This window comes from Ovis canadensis, chromosome 7 (genome assembly GCF_042477335.2).
Source record: "Ovis canadensis isolate MfBH-ARS-UI-01 breed Bighorn chromosome 7, ARS-UI_OviCan_v2, whole genome shotgun sequence".
NCBI classification, from domain to species: Eukaryota; Metazoa; Chordata; class Mammalia; order Artiodactyla; family Bovidae; genus Ovis; species Ovis canadensis.
The window spans coordinates 65,470,572-65,493,041 of NC_091251.1; the positions used below are offsets into that span (position 1 = coordinate 65,470,572).

Here is a 22,470-nt window from a genome sequence, read left to right on the forward strand (position 1 = left end):
TATTTCTTTTGCAACTATTTTGGTCCATATCTCTGAAAGATGAGTACTCTTTTTGTAAAAACATGGATTAGAAATATTTGAGAACACTTAAAATAACTAATTAAAGGACAAATTCATAACCAGTATTTTCTTCTCTGGAGCCCAAGCCTGTCAGTGGCAGGCTTTGCATAAAGGCAGAATGAGAGAAAACCTACCACGAGAGAGCGCGGCACAGAGATGGCAGGATGACCCCTTGGTGCACGCGTGCATGTGTGCGCTCAGTTGTGTCCAGCTCTTTGTGACCCCTTGGCTGAGGCCCACCAGGCTCCTCTGTCCAAGGAATTTTCCAGGCAAGAACATTGGAGCCGGTTACCATTCCCTAAGTCAGAGGATCTTTCCCACCCAGGGATCGAAGCTGCATCTCTTGCATCTTCTGCATTGGCAGGCAGATTCTTTACCACTGGGCCCCGTGGAAAGCCCAAATCCTTGGTGGAGAGGGTACAAAGAAAGGGGAAATTGAGTCTGATTACCATCACCCTAAAGCCAAAGAATGGTTCTCAGGGATAAGGGATTTCTGTAGAGACTGAAATTAAAAGGTCATGCGTGGAACACATTGTGATGTTAAATCAAGTCAGGCTTTCACAGGACAGGGAAGACACATACACAGCAAGCACCATTGCTTTTGGCCTATTTAACATTTAATTGTACAATAAATTCTTGGCTGAGACAAAGAGATCATGAGCTAGTTCTTGCCATCCCTGTCCAGAAGGCTGGTTTTTCAAATCACGTGGCTTATTAACACATAAACTTCTACCAGTTAGATAAATAACTTATTATACACATTTGGAATATCATCATCTAATTTGTTATATTAAAAAATTTTGTTTTTATTTTAAAAGAAAATTGCAATAACTGTTGGCATTTTAGAAAGTCTGTATATGTTTTCAAAAATTTTTTTCTTGTTCTAAATACCTATTTACTATATTTTTAAGATACTCAATGTCATTGATTATGTACCTAATTTTACACTGTTGAAACTATTATATAATAGCATAATTCAGTAAATCTTGTGCAAGTAAGGTCTATGCATAGTATGCATTATAGTGCGAAGTTAGTAGAAACAGTGGCATGTTGTTTAACATCTGACTTGTTATTGATGAACTGTTGTAAAAGGCTTGAGGGGACTGCTGGTGGCTTTATGTTTCAAAGAGTAGGGGTGTGGTTTAGGTGACCGATCTGCTTTTATGTTCCCAGGTTTCGTAGCTTGACAACTGCCTTCTTCAGAGATGCTATGGGCTTTCTTCTGCTTTTTGATCTGACAAATGAGCAGAGTTTTCTCAATGTCAGAAACTGGATAAGTAAGTAGTATTGTCTCCCTGCCTGTTTCTTCCCACTCCCTGAAACAGACTCTCTCTTATATTCTACTTCTTTTGTAAGTTGTTTTGCAAGAGCTCCTAATGCTGTTTAAAATGCTATTTAAAGGAGCACGGCTCTTAGTTCAGGAGCAAAGGTAACTGAAGTCATCTGCTTTCCCTGGTCATGCTAACCTCCGTTTGTTGAGTGCATCTTGCACTCTAGATCCATGGAGTGTTTTCTGTGTAATCTCTGCACCAGTCTTTCCCACAAAGAGGACTCATCCCCATTTTATAGATGAGGAGATAGAAGCCTAGAGAAGTGCTATCAAGTCTGATACCATCCCAGGGTTCAAAACATGTAGTACATTGACTCTTCTGAAAAATTAATGGATCCTAACCCTGTCCAGTACTCTTGCCTGGAAAATCCCTTGGATGGAGGAGCCTGGAAGGCTGCAGTCCATGCTAAGGGTCGGACATGACTGAGCGACTTCCCTTTCACTTTTCACTTTCATGCATTGGAGAAGGAAATGGAAACCCACTCCAGTGTTCTTGCCTGGAGAATCCCAGGGACAGAGGAGCCTGGTGGGCTGCCGTCTGTGGGGTTGCACAGAATTGGACACGACTGAAGCAACTTAGCAGCAGCAGCAGCAACCCTGTCTCAAGGTCTCTTCTGTATTTAAATGGCCAGAGCACTTGCCAGGAGGATCTTGTCATAGAAACCTCTAGAACTTGGCTAGAGTGGTCCCTAGCACAGTATACATGAACCTGCATTTTGGCTCTTTGGAGACAACCTGATAGCTTACAATATTGATTAGTAGTCATTTAGAATCCTACTACTTGACCAAATGTACATTTTCCTCTGTTGGTTGTATTGGTGGAATCATAGAGAACCTACTAGAGAGGCCTGTGATATTAAATTCCTAACAGCCAAATCTTTAGAATGAACTTATTTATAAATCCCTACCACATAGCAACTTCTTATAGTTTCGGTGTTATGAAAGGGTAATGGGCTGTAATTTTTATAGTAGAAAACCTTGTTTTTAAAAATGAGTTTTTAAATAAGTCATTAATGAATGTCTTGTGGTTTTCAAAGCATTTTCACATTGTGTGTGTTCCCCCCATGAGGAGATCCAGGGAGGTGGTGTATCCTCATTTTAGGATAAAGATGCTTAGCCTTATGGAATAGGCTTCCCCAAGGACATGGAGCTTTTGGCTTTTGATTCAGTGGCCTTTTTGGGGATGAGGGGATTCAGTGGCTTTTTATGCTCTTTCTCAACTAAGTTAATCACTAAGAATTGAAGAGCTATTTAATACCTTAAATATAGGTTCCCCAGGTCATGCTTGGGCTTTACTTTGTTAAGTGCCTGTCTGAGTCATACACCCTTTTGGCTGAATGGCAGTGACTCTTTCTAATCGCTTATCCTCATTCCCTGCTCATCATCCTTCATTCAAACCAGTTCTGGGGCTTTCTTAAGCACTTTCTAAGGATTGTTGTTAGAAATGGGCTCATAGAATCTTAGCACAGCATGGTAGAAAGAGCATCAACCCGCCCGTTTTTCACTGGGAGAAACTGGTGAAAACCTTTACTCTGGACAAGGTAAATCTCGTCCATTTGGGCTTCATGGCTAGTTACGTGAAGGATAAAATCATGTGAAGTTCTGTGTATTATTTTGTTTTTTTCTTATAGTGTAAAAGAATTCTTCTTGCTCAGTTAGGCAAAGAAAACATACATATTGGAGATTTCACATCTTCAGTATAAAGTGTGTATTCACTGTCAGAAAGATTCAGTGTCAGAGGTAGTAATAACAAATCTTAATTAGGAATAAAAATTTGTCAATTATATATATTTTTTATTTTTCCTCTGCCTGTTAGTAGTTTGAATGTTAAGGGGATCATTCTTCTTTGGGGGATCGAATTAAATATATATTGTATATTTAATGTATATTCTAATATTTAATGTATTTTGTATGTTTAATGTATTTAATATATATAAATTTTATGTATATATACACACACAAGCATATATATATGTGTGCACATATATACATATACCAGTGGTGGATAGCAGAGCAGAGGCAGTATTGCATTGAATGGGTAACTGAGTCCTGGGTGCTGAAGGCAGAAACCAGGTCTGCGCTCGCCCTTTGCTTCTCCAGAGATGCATTGCAGTCCTTTCTCCCTTGAGCTCAGATCTCTCCTGTCCTCATGGGAAACGGGTAAGAGTTCCAAGTTGATCCCTGCTGAGCTTAGGAGACTGAACAGAGATCTGTGTCCTCTGGGCCTGAATTTGAAATCAAAGAGGAATCGGATAGTGTTGTATCACTCACCAGTCTTTCTGGAGCTTGAGGATGAACCAGTTGTACCTATGGGCAGCATGTTTTATAGGGAAACTCCAAAGTAGCCTATATTTCTAAACTGTTCTTCTATAGCCTCACATAAGTGGGACAAGAGCCCAACAAGTATATTTTTTAACATATTTTTGCCTTTATATTTTTATTCCTATTATTCCCTCTGTCTGAAAAGCCCTCTCCATACTCACTCCCACTGTCTTAAAAATTTAGAGTTCAATTTACTCTTTAAAATCTGACAAAATATAGCCCCCATGAAATTTTCTGTGATAAGTTTGTTGAATTAAATTTTTTCTCTCCTCTTTAAAAAAATTATATTAAAATATAGCTGATTTACAATGTTGTATTAGTTTCAAGTGTACAGAAAAATGAATCAGTTATGCATGTATCCATTCTTTATTTTTTAAAGATCTTTCTCCATATAGGCCCTTACAGAATACTGAGTCGAGTTCCCTGTGCTATACAGCAGACTCTTATTATCTATTTTATATATCCTGTGCTGTGCTTAGTTGCTCAGTTGTGTCCGACTCTTTGCAACCCCATGGACTGCAGCCCACCAGGTTCCTCTGTCCATGGGGATTCTCCAGGCAAGAATACTGGAGTGGATTGCCATGCCCTCTTCCAGGGGAATCTTCCCAACCCAGGGTTTGAACCCAGGTCTCCCACATTGAGGGCAGATTCTTTACCATCTGAGCCAGTGGGGTGTGTACGTCAGTTTTATTCCTCTCAATTGGAGTTAAGTTTCCTATTATGTTTTGTACTGCTTAGACATGATCCTTCTCACATACCATATCAAGTTGTAGTTATTTATGTGCTTTTTTTTCTTTGGTGAGATATTTTAAAAGAATTCATAAATTTATTTTTTATATAAATAATTCACAACCTTTGTAGAAAAGTTAGGAAAAAAGAAAAATGATCAATTATCATACTTCCCAGACTCCACAAAATAAATACTATTTAACATTATTACTGGTAATATACAATATCTCTAAATGCTTTATTGCATTAAAAGAATGATTTTCAAGTATGAGCATGCATCTAGATCCCCCCAGAGAACTTGTTAAAACAGATTCCAGACCTCAAACCCAGCCTTCCTCCTTCAGTAGATATGGGGTGGTACCTGAGAATTTACATTTCTGGCAAGTTCCTGGGTGATGGTTGTTAGGCTGCTGGTCCATGGACCTTACCTCAAGATTCACTGAATTAACTCACTTAACCTTTACCTTACCCCTATGAAGTAAATACTGTCATTGTCTTCCTTTAAAGAGGGGGAAACTGAGGCACAGAGTGGCCATGTAACTTCCTCAAGGCCACACAGCTAGTAAATGGCATAGCCAGGATTCAGCCTTAAACACCCTGGGTCCCGAGTTCATTTTCATAACCTTGACACTGAACAGATAAGGTGTTAACAGAGCACTGAACCTCTCTGGAGACCAGAAAGGTTCCTCAGTAGAAGTGACTGAGAGGCAAGTTGTAAAGGAAGTAGGGGATGTCCCTGAAGGAAGGCTGTGTTTGGTTATTCAGAGTCTAGGGACAGAATGCATAACAGACTGGAGACAGAAAGGATGTGGCTGTTGGAAATGGTACAGTTTGGTCTTGCCTGTATAGGTCGTGTTCCCCTCTTCCGTCCCATAAGGGCAAAGGTCAGTGCCCTGAAATTCTGCACCAAGTATCAGGCCTCCGTTATTGCTCAGTAAATACTAACTGACTTGACTTTCTCATGATAAGATATAATGAACATGACTTGATAATGAGGAACTAATGGTTAACCATGATAAAAAATAAATTAGGCCATACATTTTTGAGGATGTCTTATTGTGCAAGTTTGGGTAACTTTCATTTCACTGTGAGGTATGATGAGTATGAAATAAGACTTATTTTCCTTATTTGGGAGATTAAACTCTTTAGCTTAGTTGAAGTTCCTTTGCTTTTATTACTGTTAATATGCCTACTAACAGATTTTCATGTGAAAAGAAATAGAAGCTATAGAGTGAGAATTGTAGTCTCTTGCTTCTTGGGTCTGGTGACAGAATCATTGACTATATATTCTGGGTTTTCTGTCCTCATTTGATCCTAAATTTTTTTAGATAAATTGATTCTGCCTTAGGATAATAGAAAAATGTGAAAAATCTTTCAGATAGAAATAGGCTTATAGAAAGACAATTCATTTTAAAAACGCCACTGTGGTGGAGAGAAAATATATGAAAAACAGAGCTTTAAGGTTAGTCATGAGCACTAGGAAATCCTCCAAGTGTGGTTTTTTCTTTTCAAATGATCTTCATAAAGAAGACAGCTATGTGGTATATGTGGATGTGTGTGTGTACATAAGTTTTGGAGGGATAACAAATTCTCTTATTCCTCTCTAATATAAATAAGCTAGAGTATGTGCATAAGGACAGGATTAGTTTTACATCTCTGCCCCATCCATTTAGTTTTATAGCTTGGGGTATTGGTGTTTTGAAAGCATTATAGAGAATTATGCAGTTCCTTCTATCTGTATATCCATTTACAGTTTTAAAGCAGTTTTGCATATATTCTCCACTGATCATAGACTTATGTTACTTAACTGTAACAGATATTCTTATCTTCTTCTACTAATAGGTCAGCTGCAAATGCATGCTTATTGTGAAAACCCAGATATAGTGTTATGTGGAAATAAGAGTGATCTGGAAGACCAAAGAGTAGTAAAAGAGGAAGAAGCCAGAGGACTTGCAGAGAAATACGGGTGAGTATTTTGGGGGAGGAGTCTACAGCACAAATTTCCGATGCAAGCATTGGCACGTGAATGGGTAACAAAAAGGGCAAACGCAAAAAAACTGAGAGGGATGTAGGCCTTGGGAGAAGGTGTCAAACACCTCCTTTGCATGTTAGTATTACATGATTTGGGAACCAGAGAGAAAGCCATTGGTGAGGGCCTTCATTCAGTGCTTCAGCACCATTTTCTCAGTCTCTTGGTGTTTGAAGAAAGACAGCTTCTGGGACAAACACCCTAACCGTGTAAGGCCTCCTTTCCAAGATGCAGGTACGAGATGCCTCGGATAAGGAAATTCTGTATATTTATTCAGTGAGGAAGATTCAGAGCCAGCCCATATTCTGCTTTGGCGAGTTCAAGGATACAAGAAGGCCTTCTTGGCCTTGAAATACCTATGCTGGTGGAGGAGTGTGAAGAGCTCCTTTGGTTTAAGCTGTGTTTTTGTTGTGTGTGCTTAGTCACTTCAGTCGTGTCTCCCATGGATTGTAGCCCTCCAGGCTCCTCTGTCTGTGGGATTCTCTGGAGCAAGGATACTGGATTGAGTGGCCATGCCCTCCTCCAGGGAATCTTCCTGACCCAGGGATTGAACCCGCGCCTCCTGTACTGCAGGGATTCTTTACCACTGAGCCACTGGGGAAGCCCCATTTTTGTGGTGGAGAGTCAGCTAAATACTGTCTTCCTCCTTGAGCTCGGGGGGTAGGATCATAGTAGCAGCAGCATTAATGGACATGAAAGAAGGGGTCAGCCGCTGCTCAATAAAGTACTACAAAGCAATTTGTGCTGTACTTTCTTCCTCCAATATAATGAGAATGCAAATATGCATGTAATAATTACTCTTATTATTAGTGGGAGACAGCAAGTAGGGTAGAGAAGGAAGGGGAGGGAGGGAGAAAGAGAAAGGAAGAGAGCAGGGTGGTGTGGGTGGTGTACTGTGTGTAGAGGGTGTTACTGCCTAGTGGCCTCTGTTGTTAGACAAATCCAAGGAAGCTATAGGAGGGACTTTGCCTTTTTATCGTGTGAACCCTGCCTTTTTCTTTTTTGGGCTGATGGAGTTCAGAAAGCACTCAAGGATGGGGTTCACACTGGAGAGGGAGTGGAAGGATAGGTTGACTGGGCAGGAAGGAACCAAGAGTCTGGAGAGACTGGAATGCTAGGGAAGAAGAGTAGACTTGGTCTGCGGGGGCTCAGGAAGTTGCTGAAGGCCTTTGAACAGGGAGTGCTGTTAGGGCTGCTTCCCCAGGTCAGTCTGGGGTGACAGGGAGGATGGAGTGGAGAGCTCCTGGGCAGTCCCTGTGAAGGGTTGCTGTGTATCTGATGCTGAGGCCCTTCGGATGTGCCGTCAGAAGAGAAGGGGGATTTGAAGTGAGGGAGAGCCAGAACCAGCTGGGACCATGATCATGGACGGAAGCTGTGTCAGTCCCTGTTGCTTCTGACCTGGATGGTATGTGTGGCCAACAGAAGCCAGTGCTCTTTGCACAGAGATAAACACAAACACATCTGGCCCAGGAGCTGGAGAAGCTAAAGGAGGATCTAGGGGAAGGTGGAAAAGGAGACAGGTCTGGTTGCTGGTTTGTGCCAATGAGGTGAGCCCACAGATAAGCGACAAAATGTGAGAGCTGCAGAATGGCTGCTGCTTCACTTCTGCCCTGCAAATCTCCCCTGCATCTCTCTGCGGTCCACGTTAACTGCAAAGGGGGTTCTGGGAAGTATTGTTCAATTTAGACAAGCTGACAGGTCATAAAGCTACCACAGATAGAGAGTGGGGCTGGGCATTGGTGTCTTTTAAAAGCTCTCCATGTGATTTTTTTTTTTTTTTTAAGCAACAGTCCCACTGACTTATTTATTTATTTATTTTTAATTAATTTAAATTTTGGCTGCCCTGTGTCTTCACTGCAGCATGTGGGCTTCCTCTAGGTGCAGCAAGTAGGAGCTACTCTCTAGTTGTGGTGCACAGCCTTCTCATTATGGTATCCTCTCTTGTTGGGGAGCACGGGCTCTCGGTTCACGAGCCCAGTAGTTGTGGCCCTTGGGCTTAGTTGCCCCGTGGCATGTGCTATCTTCTTAGATCAGGGATTGAACCCACATCCCTTACATTGGCAGGTGAATTCTTAACCATTGGACCACCAGGGAAGTCCCTCCATATGATTTTTGAAGCAGAACTTGAGAACCTCTGACTGAGGTGATTCTGAAGTGGGGGCTGACCAAACTCTGAGGGCGATTCTGATCACCTGATATGCCCACTTCTATCTTGATAGTAACTTTTGTAAAGTAGTGGAAAGAAAGAGGGATCAGATACCATGGTGGATTCTGAAGTGTTGAAGCTGGGGGCTGTGTTGCAATGGGGTGAGGAGGAAGTAAGTGATGAAGCAATGGAAGCTGTGGACCTTGCTAGACCAGGCTTTTGAGAAGTGTATTTGCAAAGACAAGAAAAAAAAAATTATAAAATAGGGCAGCTAGGAAAGTTAGCTGGACCCAACAATTATATTGTCAAGTGTTGTGGGGGGTCTGGATTGACTCATTCCCTCTCTGGGCTTTACCTGCCCTTTGCTTGTTTCCTCTGTGCTCATTCTCAGGATTCCACATTCTGCCCAGTACTGGAGAGCCTGCTGTTACCTTCTGACTATATGGAAACTCCGAGTACAAAAGGGACCTCAGTGCTCAGCTCAGATGTGGGCAGTATTTCATAAGAGAGGCTCAGTGTAAAGTTTCTCAACTGGGTTAAAATGATCAGAGGAGAGATTAGCAGATAAGATAGTGGAGGTTATTGAAGATGGGAAGGGATGGAAACAGACTTCCCTTAGGATTTAAGAAGCATAAAATAGAGTTCTGTAGGCTGTTGGGAGTTTCAGAGGAAGATGTGAAAGAGAAATTTGGTTCACATGGATTGGACAGATTTGACATTTAAGTTTAATGATCATTTTCACAGAAATTTTTTTTCATTTTTAATAATTGTAATATTTTCATTGGTTGCACATGCACTAAAAGACTATACTCGTTAATCCATCTATGTGCTAACAATCAGAAAACAGTAGTTTATGGGATATCTTCATATCATTTGTATGTTATCTGATAAATTTGTGGTTTTTGTTACTGTTGCATTACCGTCTATCTTCAGTTCGTAAGAATGGGTCATTGGTTCACAAGTGGCTCTCTGAAATATACGTGTATTTAAGAATGAAAGACTATGACTCAGAAAAACTTTGCAAACCTAATAAGAACATGCTGCAGTGCAAATAAGAAATATAAATGTGTGTCTGCTGGGACAAGTAAATTTGAGAATGAGGACTTCATGCAGCAGCCCAAAATGGAAAGGGTGAATTGGATGCATGATGATGAATATTTGAAAATTTATTTTTAGTAGACTAAGAATCCTTTTACCCCTAATCCCCTCCCCCCCTTTTTTTTGCTATAACATTTGTTTAAATTGTAACATGAAGCTCTTAGGTCACTTCCTAATACAACAAAGCAATGTGGCCCATAAACCAGCTTTTTTAGAACAACTACAAAATAATGCTTTCCAATATTGAATAATATTGACAATGAAATCAGAGAAGAGAGCAAAACAGAGGGTTATTCAGATTTGTACTTCTGCCAGTCAAAACCATGATATTCACTTTGTTGCTGAAACACTTTAAAAAATATCTGCGAAGTCAGTGACAAATATGTTAGAAGAAAAAGCAGAAAGCATATTGGCAACATTCCTCTTTTAGATGGTACTATTAGATCTCAGACTTAAGTGTGCCCCAGCATCACCTGAACTCCGGGTCCCACTGAGTTTCTCATTTAGTGGGACTGGGATGAAGCCCCACATTTTACATTTCTAGCTGATTCCTAGATGTTGCTGCCACTAGTGACTGAGGATAGCACTTTGAGGAGCACCCGTGTAGGTGTCACGTTACCATGATCTGTGCATGCTGGCAGATGTCTTCCTTGCCCACAGAACTGGACAAAATGATGGTGCAACAGAATATGAAGCAGGTGTCTACTTGTGCCACATTTGGGGAGGGACATGTGCTCACCGACTAATCACTGGAAAATCCATGCTAAGTCCAGGAGTATTTTTTCTCTTACACAGTTAATGATATCAGCTGTGCTATAGATGGGGCAAGGACCAAGCGAGCACGAGCCATAAGCTTATAGGCAAAGACTTCATTGTAAGTGAAAATGGTTGCATCTAAGTGTCCTTCTATCCTCTTTACTCACGGAAGATAGTTGTTGGTCAGTATAAGCCTTTTGTTCTTGATTCAGGGTTAAGGGAAATAGAGGACATAATGAATATGATGAAAGTATGATAATTGAATGTATGTATATCACATGTGCTGTGCAAAGAAATAAGCAGTAAATTTTCACAGAATGAGATAAAACTATCATATTACATTGTATTAGTTTTAGGTATACGACTTAATGGTTTGATTTAAGTATATGTTGTGAAATGATCACCACAATAAGTTTAGTTAACATCCATCACCGGCATAATTACAGTTTGTTTTTTTCTTTTTTGCTGAACCTCAAGGCATTTGGGATCTTAGTTTCCAGACGAGGGGTAGAAACTGGACACCCTGCTGTGGAAGCATGAAGTCTTAAGCACAGTACTGCCAGGGAAGTCCCCTGTAGTTAAAAAAAAAAAATTTTTTTTTTCTCTTGTGATGATGAGGACTTTTAGGATCTATTCTTAGGGACAGCAAATAGAAGACAACTCCGCCCCACCCCCTCCAACTGGAAACTACTGGCTAATGATGAGAAAGGTGCTCAAGAGTTTCTGGAATGGAGGATGTGTTAAAAACTTATTACAATATTAATAATATGAGTACAGACCGTTTTTGGGATTCCCAGTGGTTTAGCTCAGCATGCGGCACTCAGTATTTCATCTAGTCTGAACTAGGCGAAATGTATGAATAGCTTGATCTCTGGTACTTTGGTTCTTTGAAAACTTGATGATATCTTCTCTTTATTCAAGAACCACACACATAAGCTGCAACTAAAAAGACAAAACTGATTTCCAGGGCCCCACAGAGCTCAGATGATCTGGCTTTCATTTGTTGCTCTCACCCTTTCCTCTAAAGGCTTGTTCACTCAGCAGCCAGCAGGCTATAAAAAGTAGCGAGGCTCGCTTTTTAGTTTAGCGAAAAATTCCTCCATCATTTGTGGATACACATGTGAACCAAATATCTAAAACCGTTGCACAGAATCACCAAATACCCTTGCTTTTCATTCCTGGGAACCTCTAAGTGGGATCTGGGATATTCTCGTTTTGTAGAAATAAGAGAAGAGAGAACACCTAAAAATTGGATCCTAAACTATGACATGAGCTGGATGTAGGTATCTCGGTGAGAAACTGCAAATGATCATGTTCCCCTCATTTTCTTAAATTTAAAAATTTGTGATGTATCTGTTTATTAAAAGCACATCAAAATTGGTGTTCTACATGTGTTCCAAAATCCATTTAGTGCACATTTATGGATTGGTATCGGTTAGCTGCACAGGATTTTTTCTGAAGGTTGATGAACTGCTTCCTAGCTGTTCTGTACCAGCACCATCATGTGGCGAGAAGGAACAATACACCCGGCTCTATGCTTGAAAGTGGGGCAGTTGATCCACTTGAATTTAAGCTAAGATTACTAAAATTTTGCCTGGAAAGTTTTAGGAAAAGCAGAACATTATGTTTAGAGAAGAAGAGAATCCCACAGGGTGAACATTGATTGAGCACTTGCTGGACGCTAAGCTTGTGTTAAGCCCTTTACCTGTATTATCTTATTGCTTCTTTATGAGGACACCAGGAAGCACTGTTAAACCTCTTTACAGATACAGAGAACTGTTCAGATAAAGTAGCCCAAGTACCTTCTAAAAGTGAACATCAAGAAGATATGGGCATAAAAGTATGTCTGACTCTATACTAGAATTTCTATGCTGTTAGGACAAGCTGAGCAGTCCAATTTTCAAATGTGAGCACAGGACATCATTTTTTGTTTGTTTGGTCATACCACATAGCTTGTGGGATTTTAGTTCCCTGTTCAGGGATTGAACTCATGCCCTCATCAGTGAAAGCTCAGAGTCCTAACCACCGGACTGCCAGGGAATTCCCAGAGACATCATTTTATGATGGAAAGAAAGTCTTAATTTAGGATCTTTGCTGTCCTTCTCATTTAGTTTACTTTTTGTCTGGCAGCTCAAAGAGCTGAGGGTGGCAAGGAGTAAACTCTAGCATTCATTTATTCCTATAGTAATAAAAACCATATTACCTCAGTTGCTTAGAAGACTCTGAATAATTAGTCTGAAGATTTTAAGGTTGTTAACCTGACTCCTGGTCACATCACCTGGAGGTTCACAAATGGTCAGAAAATACACTTTTTTAATTTTTAGTTTGTTAGTAGAATTTGGGATTAAAACTCTATATCTTCTTAATATTGTACCTCTTTTAATATGAGTGACTTCAAAATGTATGCTTTCACTCATATACCCTGAAATTATATCAAGTAAGTATTTACTTAAGTTAGTAAACATTAGAGAATAGCTCATAGTTCTGCTAGAAGTGTCAGTCATTGGTTGTTCAGTTGTGTCTGACTCTTTGTGACCCTATGGACTGCAGCACGCCAGGCTTCCCTGTCCTTCTCCATCTCCTGGAGCTTGCTCAAACTCATGTCCGTTGAGTTGGTGATGCCATCCAACCATCTCATCCTCTGTCATCCCTTTCTCCTCCTGCCTTCAGTCTTTCCCAGCATCAGGGTCTTTTCCAATGAGTTGGCTCTTTGCATCAGGTCGCCAAAGTATTGGAGCTTCACCTTTAGCATCAGTCCTTCCAGTGACTATTCAGGACTGATTTCCTTTAAGATTGATTGACTGGTTTGATCTCCTTGCAGTCCAAAGGCCTCTCAAGAGTCTTTCCCCACACCACAGTTCCAAAGCATCAGTTCTTCAGCACTCAGCCTTCTTTATGGTATTAATCAGTAAAGTAAGATCTGTTTTCTCTCAGCATTTAATGATGATCACTTGTGGTAGTAAGGAATGGTAGTAAGTATGGTTTGACAAGAACTGGAGGGAAACAAATGCTTTGGAGCATGAAACGCTTTTGCTAGGACAGATCTGAGTGAGCCATCTCTAATGTAGGGGAGCATAATTCAGACTACTAGAATTTAGGGCAAGACTATAGATCAGCTTCATAGTGGATTGAATCAATTTTTGTGGGCTAGTCTGGAAAGTTAATGTTTATAATCTTGCTAAGGTCTCTTGGAGCTATGATTTTCCACAATTCAGTGATTTTATATATTCTGAGTTTTAAACACAAAGTTAAAAACAAACTTTTGTAACCCATTACTGTGTTTGAAATAGAAAATATTTATTAATGACACATTTGTCAAAAATGACACATTTCTTATATGTCAGACTCCAGTCTAAGTCCTTTAGATGTTAACTCAATTAATCCTTAATAGGAAGATAGTGATATTTTCTGGTTTTATGGATAAAGCAACTGAGACACAGATATTTACACTTTGCCAGTGCTACACAGTTAGTATGAAGTTGTAATAGGACTTGAATCCAGGCAACCTGGCTCCAGAAGTTATGGCTATTAACCATTGTCCAGACTGTCTTTAAGTGTCTGACTCTTTGCGACCCCATGTACAAATGGGGTCCCCTTTATTTAGCCCACTGGGCACTTCTGTGCATGGAATTCTCCAGGCAAGAATACTGGAGTGGGTGGTGTTGTTCAGTTGCTAAGTCACGTCTGACTTTTTGTGACCCCATGAACGGTAGCATGCCAGTCTTCCGTGTCCTTCACTATCTCCCAGAGTTTGCCAAAATTCTTGTCCATTGAGTCAGTGATGCCCTCCAACCATCTCATCCTCTGTTGTCCCCTTCTCCTCTTGGTCTCAGTCTTTCCCAGCATCAGAGTCTTTTCCAATGAGTCAGCTCTTTGCATCAGGTGGCCAAAGTATTGTAGTTTCAGCTTCAGCACCAATCCTTCCAATGAATATTCAGGGTTGATTTCCTTTAGGATTGACTGGTTTAATCTCCTTATTGTCCAGGGGACTCTCAAGAGTCTTCTCCAGCACCACAGTTCAAAAGCATCAATTTTTTGGTGCTCAGCCCTTTTTATGGCCCAACCTTCACACCCATACATGACTACTGGAAAAACCGTAGTTTTAACTGGAAAGCCATTCCCTTCTCCAGGGGATCTTCCTGACCCAGGGATCAAACGCTGGTCTCTTGCATTGCAGGCAGATTCTTTACCATCTGAGCCACCAGGGAAGCCCTCATGTATAGGTTTTATCATTTTTAGACTATTTATAATTTTTTCATTTATACCTTTAAATGATTATGGGATATGAGGAGTTGAGATGGAGGAAACTATGAAAAGTAGAAATAGCATAATGGAGAGAGATCCTGTTGAGGAATTCAGTGAGGCTGAGGACTCTATAGTCGGAAAGATATTTATGATGGACTTTGAGGAAATGTTAAAAATGAGATGTGAACCATTGTAACCAGTGTTTACAAGAAAGTTTTCTGCTCAACTACTTTTTTATTTTTGTATTTCCAATTTTAACCCAGTATTCTCATAGAGAGAGATGAATTTTTCAGTTGCTTTTTCATGAAACAATAGCTTTCTGAATGGTGATAGAATGATCAAGCCTTCTCCTTAAGTATAAACAATATTCTTAGACATTAAATGATTCTCCTTGGGTGTAACTGAGAGAGAGCACGATGGAGAAAAATCTAAGTATTTAAATTTTGAGAATTCTTAATCTAAAATTCAGCTCATATAGAAATGGCAGCATCAAAAAATGTCCCTGGGACTTAATAACATAGATAGTTGATAAATAAGTATTTATTGAGTTTCCACAAAGAATGTCTTCTTCAAACTTGGTACAGAAATACTACATGTGACCAGGGGGATGGGGAAAATGCATTTCCTTCATTTTGTGGATAAGACACCAGATGAAGATGTAGGAAAAAAAAAAAAAAGACTGAAAGTAACCAAAGAGATAGCCAGGCAAGAGGTTTAAAAATCACTAAGATGATGTAATTTGCCCAGAGAGACCTTCTCTGATTAAGATATTTTACTTCATTTTTAAAAAGATTTATTTATTTACGGCTGTGCTGGGCCTGTCTCCAGATGCGCTGAGTGGGGGCTACTCTCTGTCGTGGTGCACGGGCTTCTCATTGTGGTGGCTTCTCTTGTTGAGCCCACAGGCTCTAGGGCATCAGGGTTGAAGTAGTTGCGGCACATGGGCTTAGCTGCTCCTTGGCACGCGGGATCCACTTGGATCAGGAATTGAACCCTTGTCCCCTGCCTTGACAGGCAGATTCTTAGCCACTGGACCACAGGGGAAGCACCTGATTGAGGTATTTTAGAGTCAGCATATGAAGGGCTGTGAACATGGGCATGGTAGAATCAGTGGAACAACTGTGTCCATCAGACCTCACAGATAGATGGATAGATGCCCAAATGAAGTGATGGTTCCTCAAGCAGTTTTTATGAGCTACACTCCAACAGGAGAGAATATAGAGTCCAGTTGCAAGGCCTGTTAGTTCCTGTAGGAAGCAAGCAGATAAGGCGGCAGCATCTTGAGGAATCGTAATGGGCAGATAACCTTCCATGCCTCCACATGTACCCCTACTGTGATTCTTAGGAAGCAGAACAGTTCTGAAAATATCTGTCAAAGCACTAAGAAGGTGAAAACAATTCTGTTACAGCTCTCCTGTGGAAGCTGCTCCTAGTCAGGAAGTAATGAAAGAATTACCAGAATTGTAGTCAGAGTCACTGATGTAGTGTTAACATGCTATGAGAACACAGGAAAACAAAGACATTCTTCAGGAACAGTAATAGAGATGGATGTTAAAGTATCTATACATGTAAGGAATATTTTACTGAATTCAATTGCAGGACTCCTGAAGGAGCTAAACAACTTTCTTTTGTAGTTTTTACATTCAAGAGTAATTTTGGTCAGACTCCTTACTAAGTGGTGAGAATGAAGTTAACAGTTTGAAGAAAATATAACTATATTATTATTTTCATGACTTTATTAAGAAAGGGGAAGAATTTGGCAGGTAATTGATTAATCCTCTTGCAGAGACAAACTATGAAGGGTGACCACCGCAAAAAGACTGATGATGTCTTAAGAACATGTGAAAAGTAACCTTATAGTTTTGAAGCGATGCTTTGTAAGTTACTAAAGAATTATACCTAATCTCAGGTCCTGGGATAACAAAATAAACATGCTTAAGATTGCTATGCTTGAGGAACCCTGAAGTGCTGTAAAATTCAGAATGTCTTGTCTTCAAAGGTGTGGTCCAGGAATACTGCCTGGAGCTGACAAGTGGCCAAGCCCTTGACGAATACGGCCAGGGACCTCTGATGTCTCATGTTGGCTTGCATTTTTTTTTCCCCCATTGACAGCAAGTGAGAGTTCTCTATTTTGGAGAACTTCATACAACATTATGTAAATTTGGAACCAGTAGAGCCTTTGGTTGAGTAGGTTACAGTTGAACAGCTGTGGATTCAAATCCTGGTTCCACTCGTTTCTAGCAAGGGCACATTACTTCATCTTTCTGAGCTATAGTTTCATCATTTGTGAAATGGGGATAAAAACTTCCAGAAGTTTTACATCTCTGTTAGGAATGCAGTGTCAGTTATTATTTTACTTTTAATGTGCTAAAATGCCTTTCTTGTCTTATATATTTATATTCTTCTGATTTTCTAAGTTGAATTATCAAGGGCAAAGTGACCTTTCCCATCACATGCTGTAACCCAAGTTGTTGCTGTCTTTCAGAGTCCCCTACTTTGAAACTAGTGCTGCCAATGGGACAAACATAAACCAGGCAATTGAGACGCTCCTGGACCTGATAATGAAGCGAATGGAACGGTGTGTGGACAAGTCCTGGATTCCCGAAGGCGTGGTACGCTCCAACGGCCACACCTCTGCAGATCAGCTGAATGAAGAAAAGGAGAAGGGGTCATGTGGCTGTTGAGGGGGCTAGTGAGCTGAACAGCCATTCGAGGGGCCCATGTCTGTGACCTTCCCTATAGTGATACATGACTCAGAGAGAGGCAAACAGGCCTTGCATACAAACTGCTTCTCACCATCCCAATTAAACCTATCAGTAAAGTATCCCGTTTTAAAATTACTTTGCTGCAGCTTTGTAAATATTCTTTAAGATTCAGCCTGAGAGTTAGGCAAAATATCTCACATAGCCAAAAGTGCCTTATGAAACGTTAGCCCCATGGCAGTAGATCGTTCAAGGATTCAGGATTTCGTAGCCACAGAACAGCGCATTTATGATGTAGAATGACTGAAGTTATCATCCCTGCTTTACCATAGATAGGCCCAGAGTCTCACCTTTAAATCTTAGATGTAACATCAGTCTTTAACGCAAATTTAAGACCCTTCTTGCACCACAGGGGACTTTCTAAAATGTCATCTAAACAATTTAAATATTAAATAAGAATATACACAAATGATGGTTCAATGTCTTGAGTATAATTTATGTAAGCATTCTCTTTAAAATGAATATAGGACAAATGATTGGCCATATCTATAGGCCCTGGATAAACTGGATTGATCAATTTCATGCTCACTGTGACTATTTTTGGTGTAAAGGGCCTTGAGAGCAAGGACTGGGATAGTTTAGTGTTGTATAAGTGACTGAAGTGGGGACTTCTGGCTCCCCGCTCAATTCCCTTTGCTCTGAAAGGTTGATTGAAGGGTCAGGGAATTAGATTTTTATGCCTTTAGTTCACAGTGATCTGTGCATTTATACTTGGCCTATGTGCTGGCCATATTGAACATAGCTGGTGCTTATGCTGAAGTTATTTGTGATAAGCAAATATTTAGCTTCTTTTTCTTTATATTTAAAATGTTGGTCTGTCATCCTCAGGCTGCAGTTTCAATTAGCTTATGAATGACTTATCATTTTTTTTCACCATCAGGCTCCATCTTGTTGATCTTTGAAACTTGTTTTATTTTTATACAGTTGGAATTGAAGGAATTAGTTTATAATTACATAACATGTCTGTTTATACTGTTTGGTGGAAGATGGATGTTTGTATTTAAGCAATTACATTCATATTCTGTCTCAAAATAGAAAAACAAAATATTCTATAGCCTGTAGTTTTCACTGAGATCATGGATATTTACTATACTTGCTGGATCTTGCCAAGGTCATGTACTCTTCCACACTGTCAAAATGTCTTTTTTACCAAATTAAAGGTGTGTTTCAAAATATGCTTCATGGCAGTTGTTTATAAAAATCAAAGGGGAAAATTCTTATTTATTAAAGTAGTTTAAGTAGATTAAAATTTCCAAAGAACTTAATGGCTATTTAGGAAGAAATACCACTCATTATAATTTAAATAAAGAATAAAAATAAATGTATTTTGTGATGGTATAACTGTAATTAGAAAAATAAAACTATGATGAAAACTAGCTACTTGTACATGATAATTTTCAAACAGCTTTTTATGGACCATCTGTCCTGGTTTTTTTTGCCACTGCCCTCCCACAATCTGCTTAAGAAACTTAGTTGTGCTTTGTAAGATCTTATATATTTCTATCCTTAAAATTTAGACTTTTTAAAATGCTAAGAAGTCACTGAGTCCTATGCATTTGTGTATACTAGTGATAAAAGATCCAGCTATTTGAAAGTCAGGGTCCTCATCATAAGCAGTGCCTTGTAAAATTGCTGTAAGACTTAAGTGGAGGAAATAATTTTATAGCTATGTACCAGGGAATATTTTATATGATTTATTTGTATAGTGAAAAAAAAATATCTGTATTGTGTCAGCCTATCAGGAACCAAATGAGCAATTCGTACAGATTCTATTGGCCTTAAACATAATACACAATGAAACCTATACATGAAACAGTGCACACACAAGAACCATTTTTAGTTATTGACATCAATAACCTGTATTCTCTTTGGAAATCATGTGTTTAAATTTACTTTGAAGCACCAACATAAACTTTTTTTGTGTGTCAATGTATTTTTCTATTTACAGTCCTGTGTAAAATTGAAGTGTATCTTCAGTGAATTTTGTGCCAGATAAGCTTATAATAAAAAAAGTGGTTTAATCTGTTATTTATGTGTGGACATAACTTCATTTCCCTTTACAAGAAAGTTTCAACCCAGAGGATGTAATGCTAAAGGAAAGCACACTCAGAGACACAAATTCCATTAGGTACTTGATGAGGGACCAGCCAAGATAACATGTTCTGGAGAAGGTAACTCACACATGTCCTCATCAGACACAGATGGAGCACCGACAGTGCGTGAGGTGTCATGCTGGCTGTTGTCAGGTGAACAAAGCAAGAGGGTAAGGGCTTGAACTAAGACTGGGGCTGAGAGATGGGGTGCAAGAAGCATTGGGGAGGGTGTGGTACTTAACTGGATGAGGAGGGAATACGGGGAGATGGACTCTCTGACCTTATTTCCTGCCACCCTGTCTACCTCACTCACCCCTCTGTGAGCATACTGGCCTCCCTGGAGCAATCAAGTATGTTCCTGGAATATCTGCTGTTCCCTCTGCCTGGAATGCTTGTCTTCCATATACCTACATGGCTCCCTCTCCCACCCCGTAGGACAATTCCGATGTCATGTTGTCCAAAAGGCCTTTGCTGATCACCTTCTATAAAACAGCAGTCACTCCCTCTTATGACCCCCATCAGATTGTCCCCTGCTGCCTTGTTCTGCTCTGTTTTTGTACATGTCACTTATCACCAGTCAATATCTTTGTATGTTTGTCTCTATCCACTAAGATATAAGCTCCATGAGGACAGGGACGTGGGAAGTTTTCTTCAAAACTGTGCTGCTGCTACCCGGAAAAGGCCTGGTACATGGTAGGTCCTCACATGGCTATTGGACTTCAGTCCAATAGAGGACTTAAGATGCAGCAGGGTCAAATGAAAAGAGTTTTCAAAGTAAGACTCCAAGACTTCAAAATGTTTTGAAGGGTTCTCATATAATAAGTCCATATTGGTTTATTATGAGAAATTAGGAACTCTGAGAGGTATACTCTTGATCTTTTGAAGTTGATGTCAAGATAGCTAACGATCCACTGAAGAAATGTTCAATATGGACTTTTTGGGTTCTTTTGTTTTTTGTTTTTGGCCATTCCAAGTGGCATGCAGGATCTTAGTTCCCTGACCAGGGATCAAATCCTTACCCCCACAGTGGAAGTGTGGAGTCCTAACCACTGGACAGAACAGGAAATTCTCAATTAGGAGTTTTTAAAAATTGAACTGTAGTTGATTTACAATCTGTTTTGGCAAAGTAATTTTTGCTAACATTATATATACATTATAAAAGTATATATTAATATATAACATACATTTATATATTTTTCAGATTCTCTTCCACTATAGGTTATTGCAAGCTATTGAATATAGTTCCCTGGGCTATATAGTAGGGCCTTGTTGTTTACTTTATATACAGTAGTGTGTGTATTTGTTAATCCCATACTTCTAATATCTTCCCCCTTCCTTCTTTCCCCTTTGGTAACCATACATTTGTTTCCTATGTCTGTGAGTCTGTTTCTGATTTATAAATAAATTCATTTGTACTGTTTCTTAGATTTCATATTTAAGACATATCATATAGTATTTATCTTTCTCTGCCTGACTTAATTTCTTTAGTATGATAATATCTAGGTCCATCCATGTTGCTGTAAATGGCATTATTTCATTCTTTTTATGGCCAAGTAATATTCCATTGTATGTATATATATATATAGATATAGATATTTATCACATCTTCTTTATTCATGTATCTGTCGATGGGGACAGGCTGCTTCCATGTCTTGACTGTTGGAAATAGTGCTGCTATGAGCAGTGGAGTGCAAGTATCTTTTCAAATTAGTTTTTGTCTTTTCCATATATGCACAGGAGTGGGATTGCTGGATCATATAACTCAATTTTTAGATTTTAAAGGAAATCTCCATACTGTTTTCCATAGTGGCTGCATGGATTTACTTTCCCAAAGACCGTGTTGAAAGATTCTTTTTCCTCCACCCCCCTCCCCAGCATTTACTATTTGTAAGCTTTTAGATGATAGCCATTCTGACCGGTGTGAGATGATATGTCATTGTAGTTCTGATTTGCATTTCTCTAATGATTAGCGATGTTGGGCATCTTTTCATATGCCTGTCTTCTTTAGAGAAATATCTATTCTAATCTTCTGTCCATTTTTTGATTGTTTTTTTTTAAAAATATTGAGTTGTAGGAGCTGTCTGTATATTTTGAAAATTAATCCCTTGTTAGTCACATTGTTTACTAGTATTTTCTCCCATTGTATAGATTGTCTTTTTGTTTTATGATTTCCTTTGCTGTGCAAAAGCTTATATGTTTGATTAGTCCCCATTTGTTTATTTTTGCACAATAAAGAATGCTTTCCTTGGCTTCTTATAACCCAGAAAGCTTTATATAGTATTTACATGTCTTCTATTTTTGGCAAGATGGATGAGTTTAGAACTAGAAAACTCTTCTAATATAAAGCACTTGATAATGCTGGATAAAATATAATGAATGTATTTTTAAAATGAACTATTGATCTCTTAAGAAAGTAAGGACAACACGTAAAGACCATCCCTCTTCCTCCACAAAACAGACAACAACATCAGCAACACAGTGGGATCTTGTAACAAACTGATACAGGGTGTGGTTTGCTTTTGCTTGGATTTTGCAGGATCAGTAATCAAGGTGTTCAGCTTTAATGGCTACATGACATCATGAGAGAAAACTCTGGATTCCTTGGAGGTAGGACACTGGAATGGAGAGCCTCCTAACCCCAAACACACTCAAAGCCAAGGCCTGATCTATGTCTTAATCTCCCCTACAAATTTATAACCATAAGTGTGCTTTTACACAGGTTTAAGATTCAAGTTTACATTACTCCTCTCCTGTTTTTTTTTTTTTCCTGGAAATGTTTAAGCCAAAAAATGAACATAAGCTAACATAAAATAATTTGTGACTGGTAATACCTCCGGATTACTTGGGAGAAGCAAACAGAATCTCTTCGGAGGGAACATTTCCACCCAGAATTTACAGAA

At 39.4% G+C, this 22,470-nt stretch overlaps 1 protein-coding gene across 9 annotated transcripts in view; it reads left to right on the top strand.

Moving 5' to 3' along the window:
* Nucleotides 1-19,505, top strand: part of RAB27A (RAB27A, member RAS oncogene family) — an 82,268-nt gene extending 62,763 nt beyond the window's left edge. For all 9 annotated transcript variants that reach the window (XM_069596472.1, XM_069596470.1, XM_069596464.1 and 6 more), the window contains 3 exons: nt 1,234-1,337; nt 6,284-6,407; nt 17,201-19,505. In XM_069596472.1, the coding sequence (XP_069452573.1) occupies nt 1,234-1,337; nt 6,284-6,407; nt 17,201-17,399 (427 nt within the window). In that variant the 3' untranslated portion in view covers nt 17,400-19,505. The remainder of the gene's footprint in view (nt 1-1,233; nt 1,338-6,283; nt 6,408-17,200) is intronic.
* Nucleotides 19,506-22,470: the final 2,965 nt, after the last annotated feature.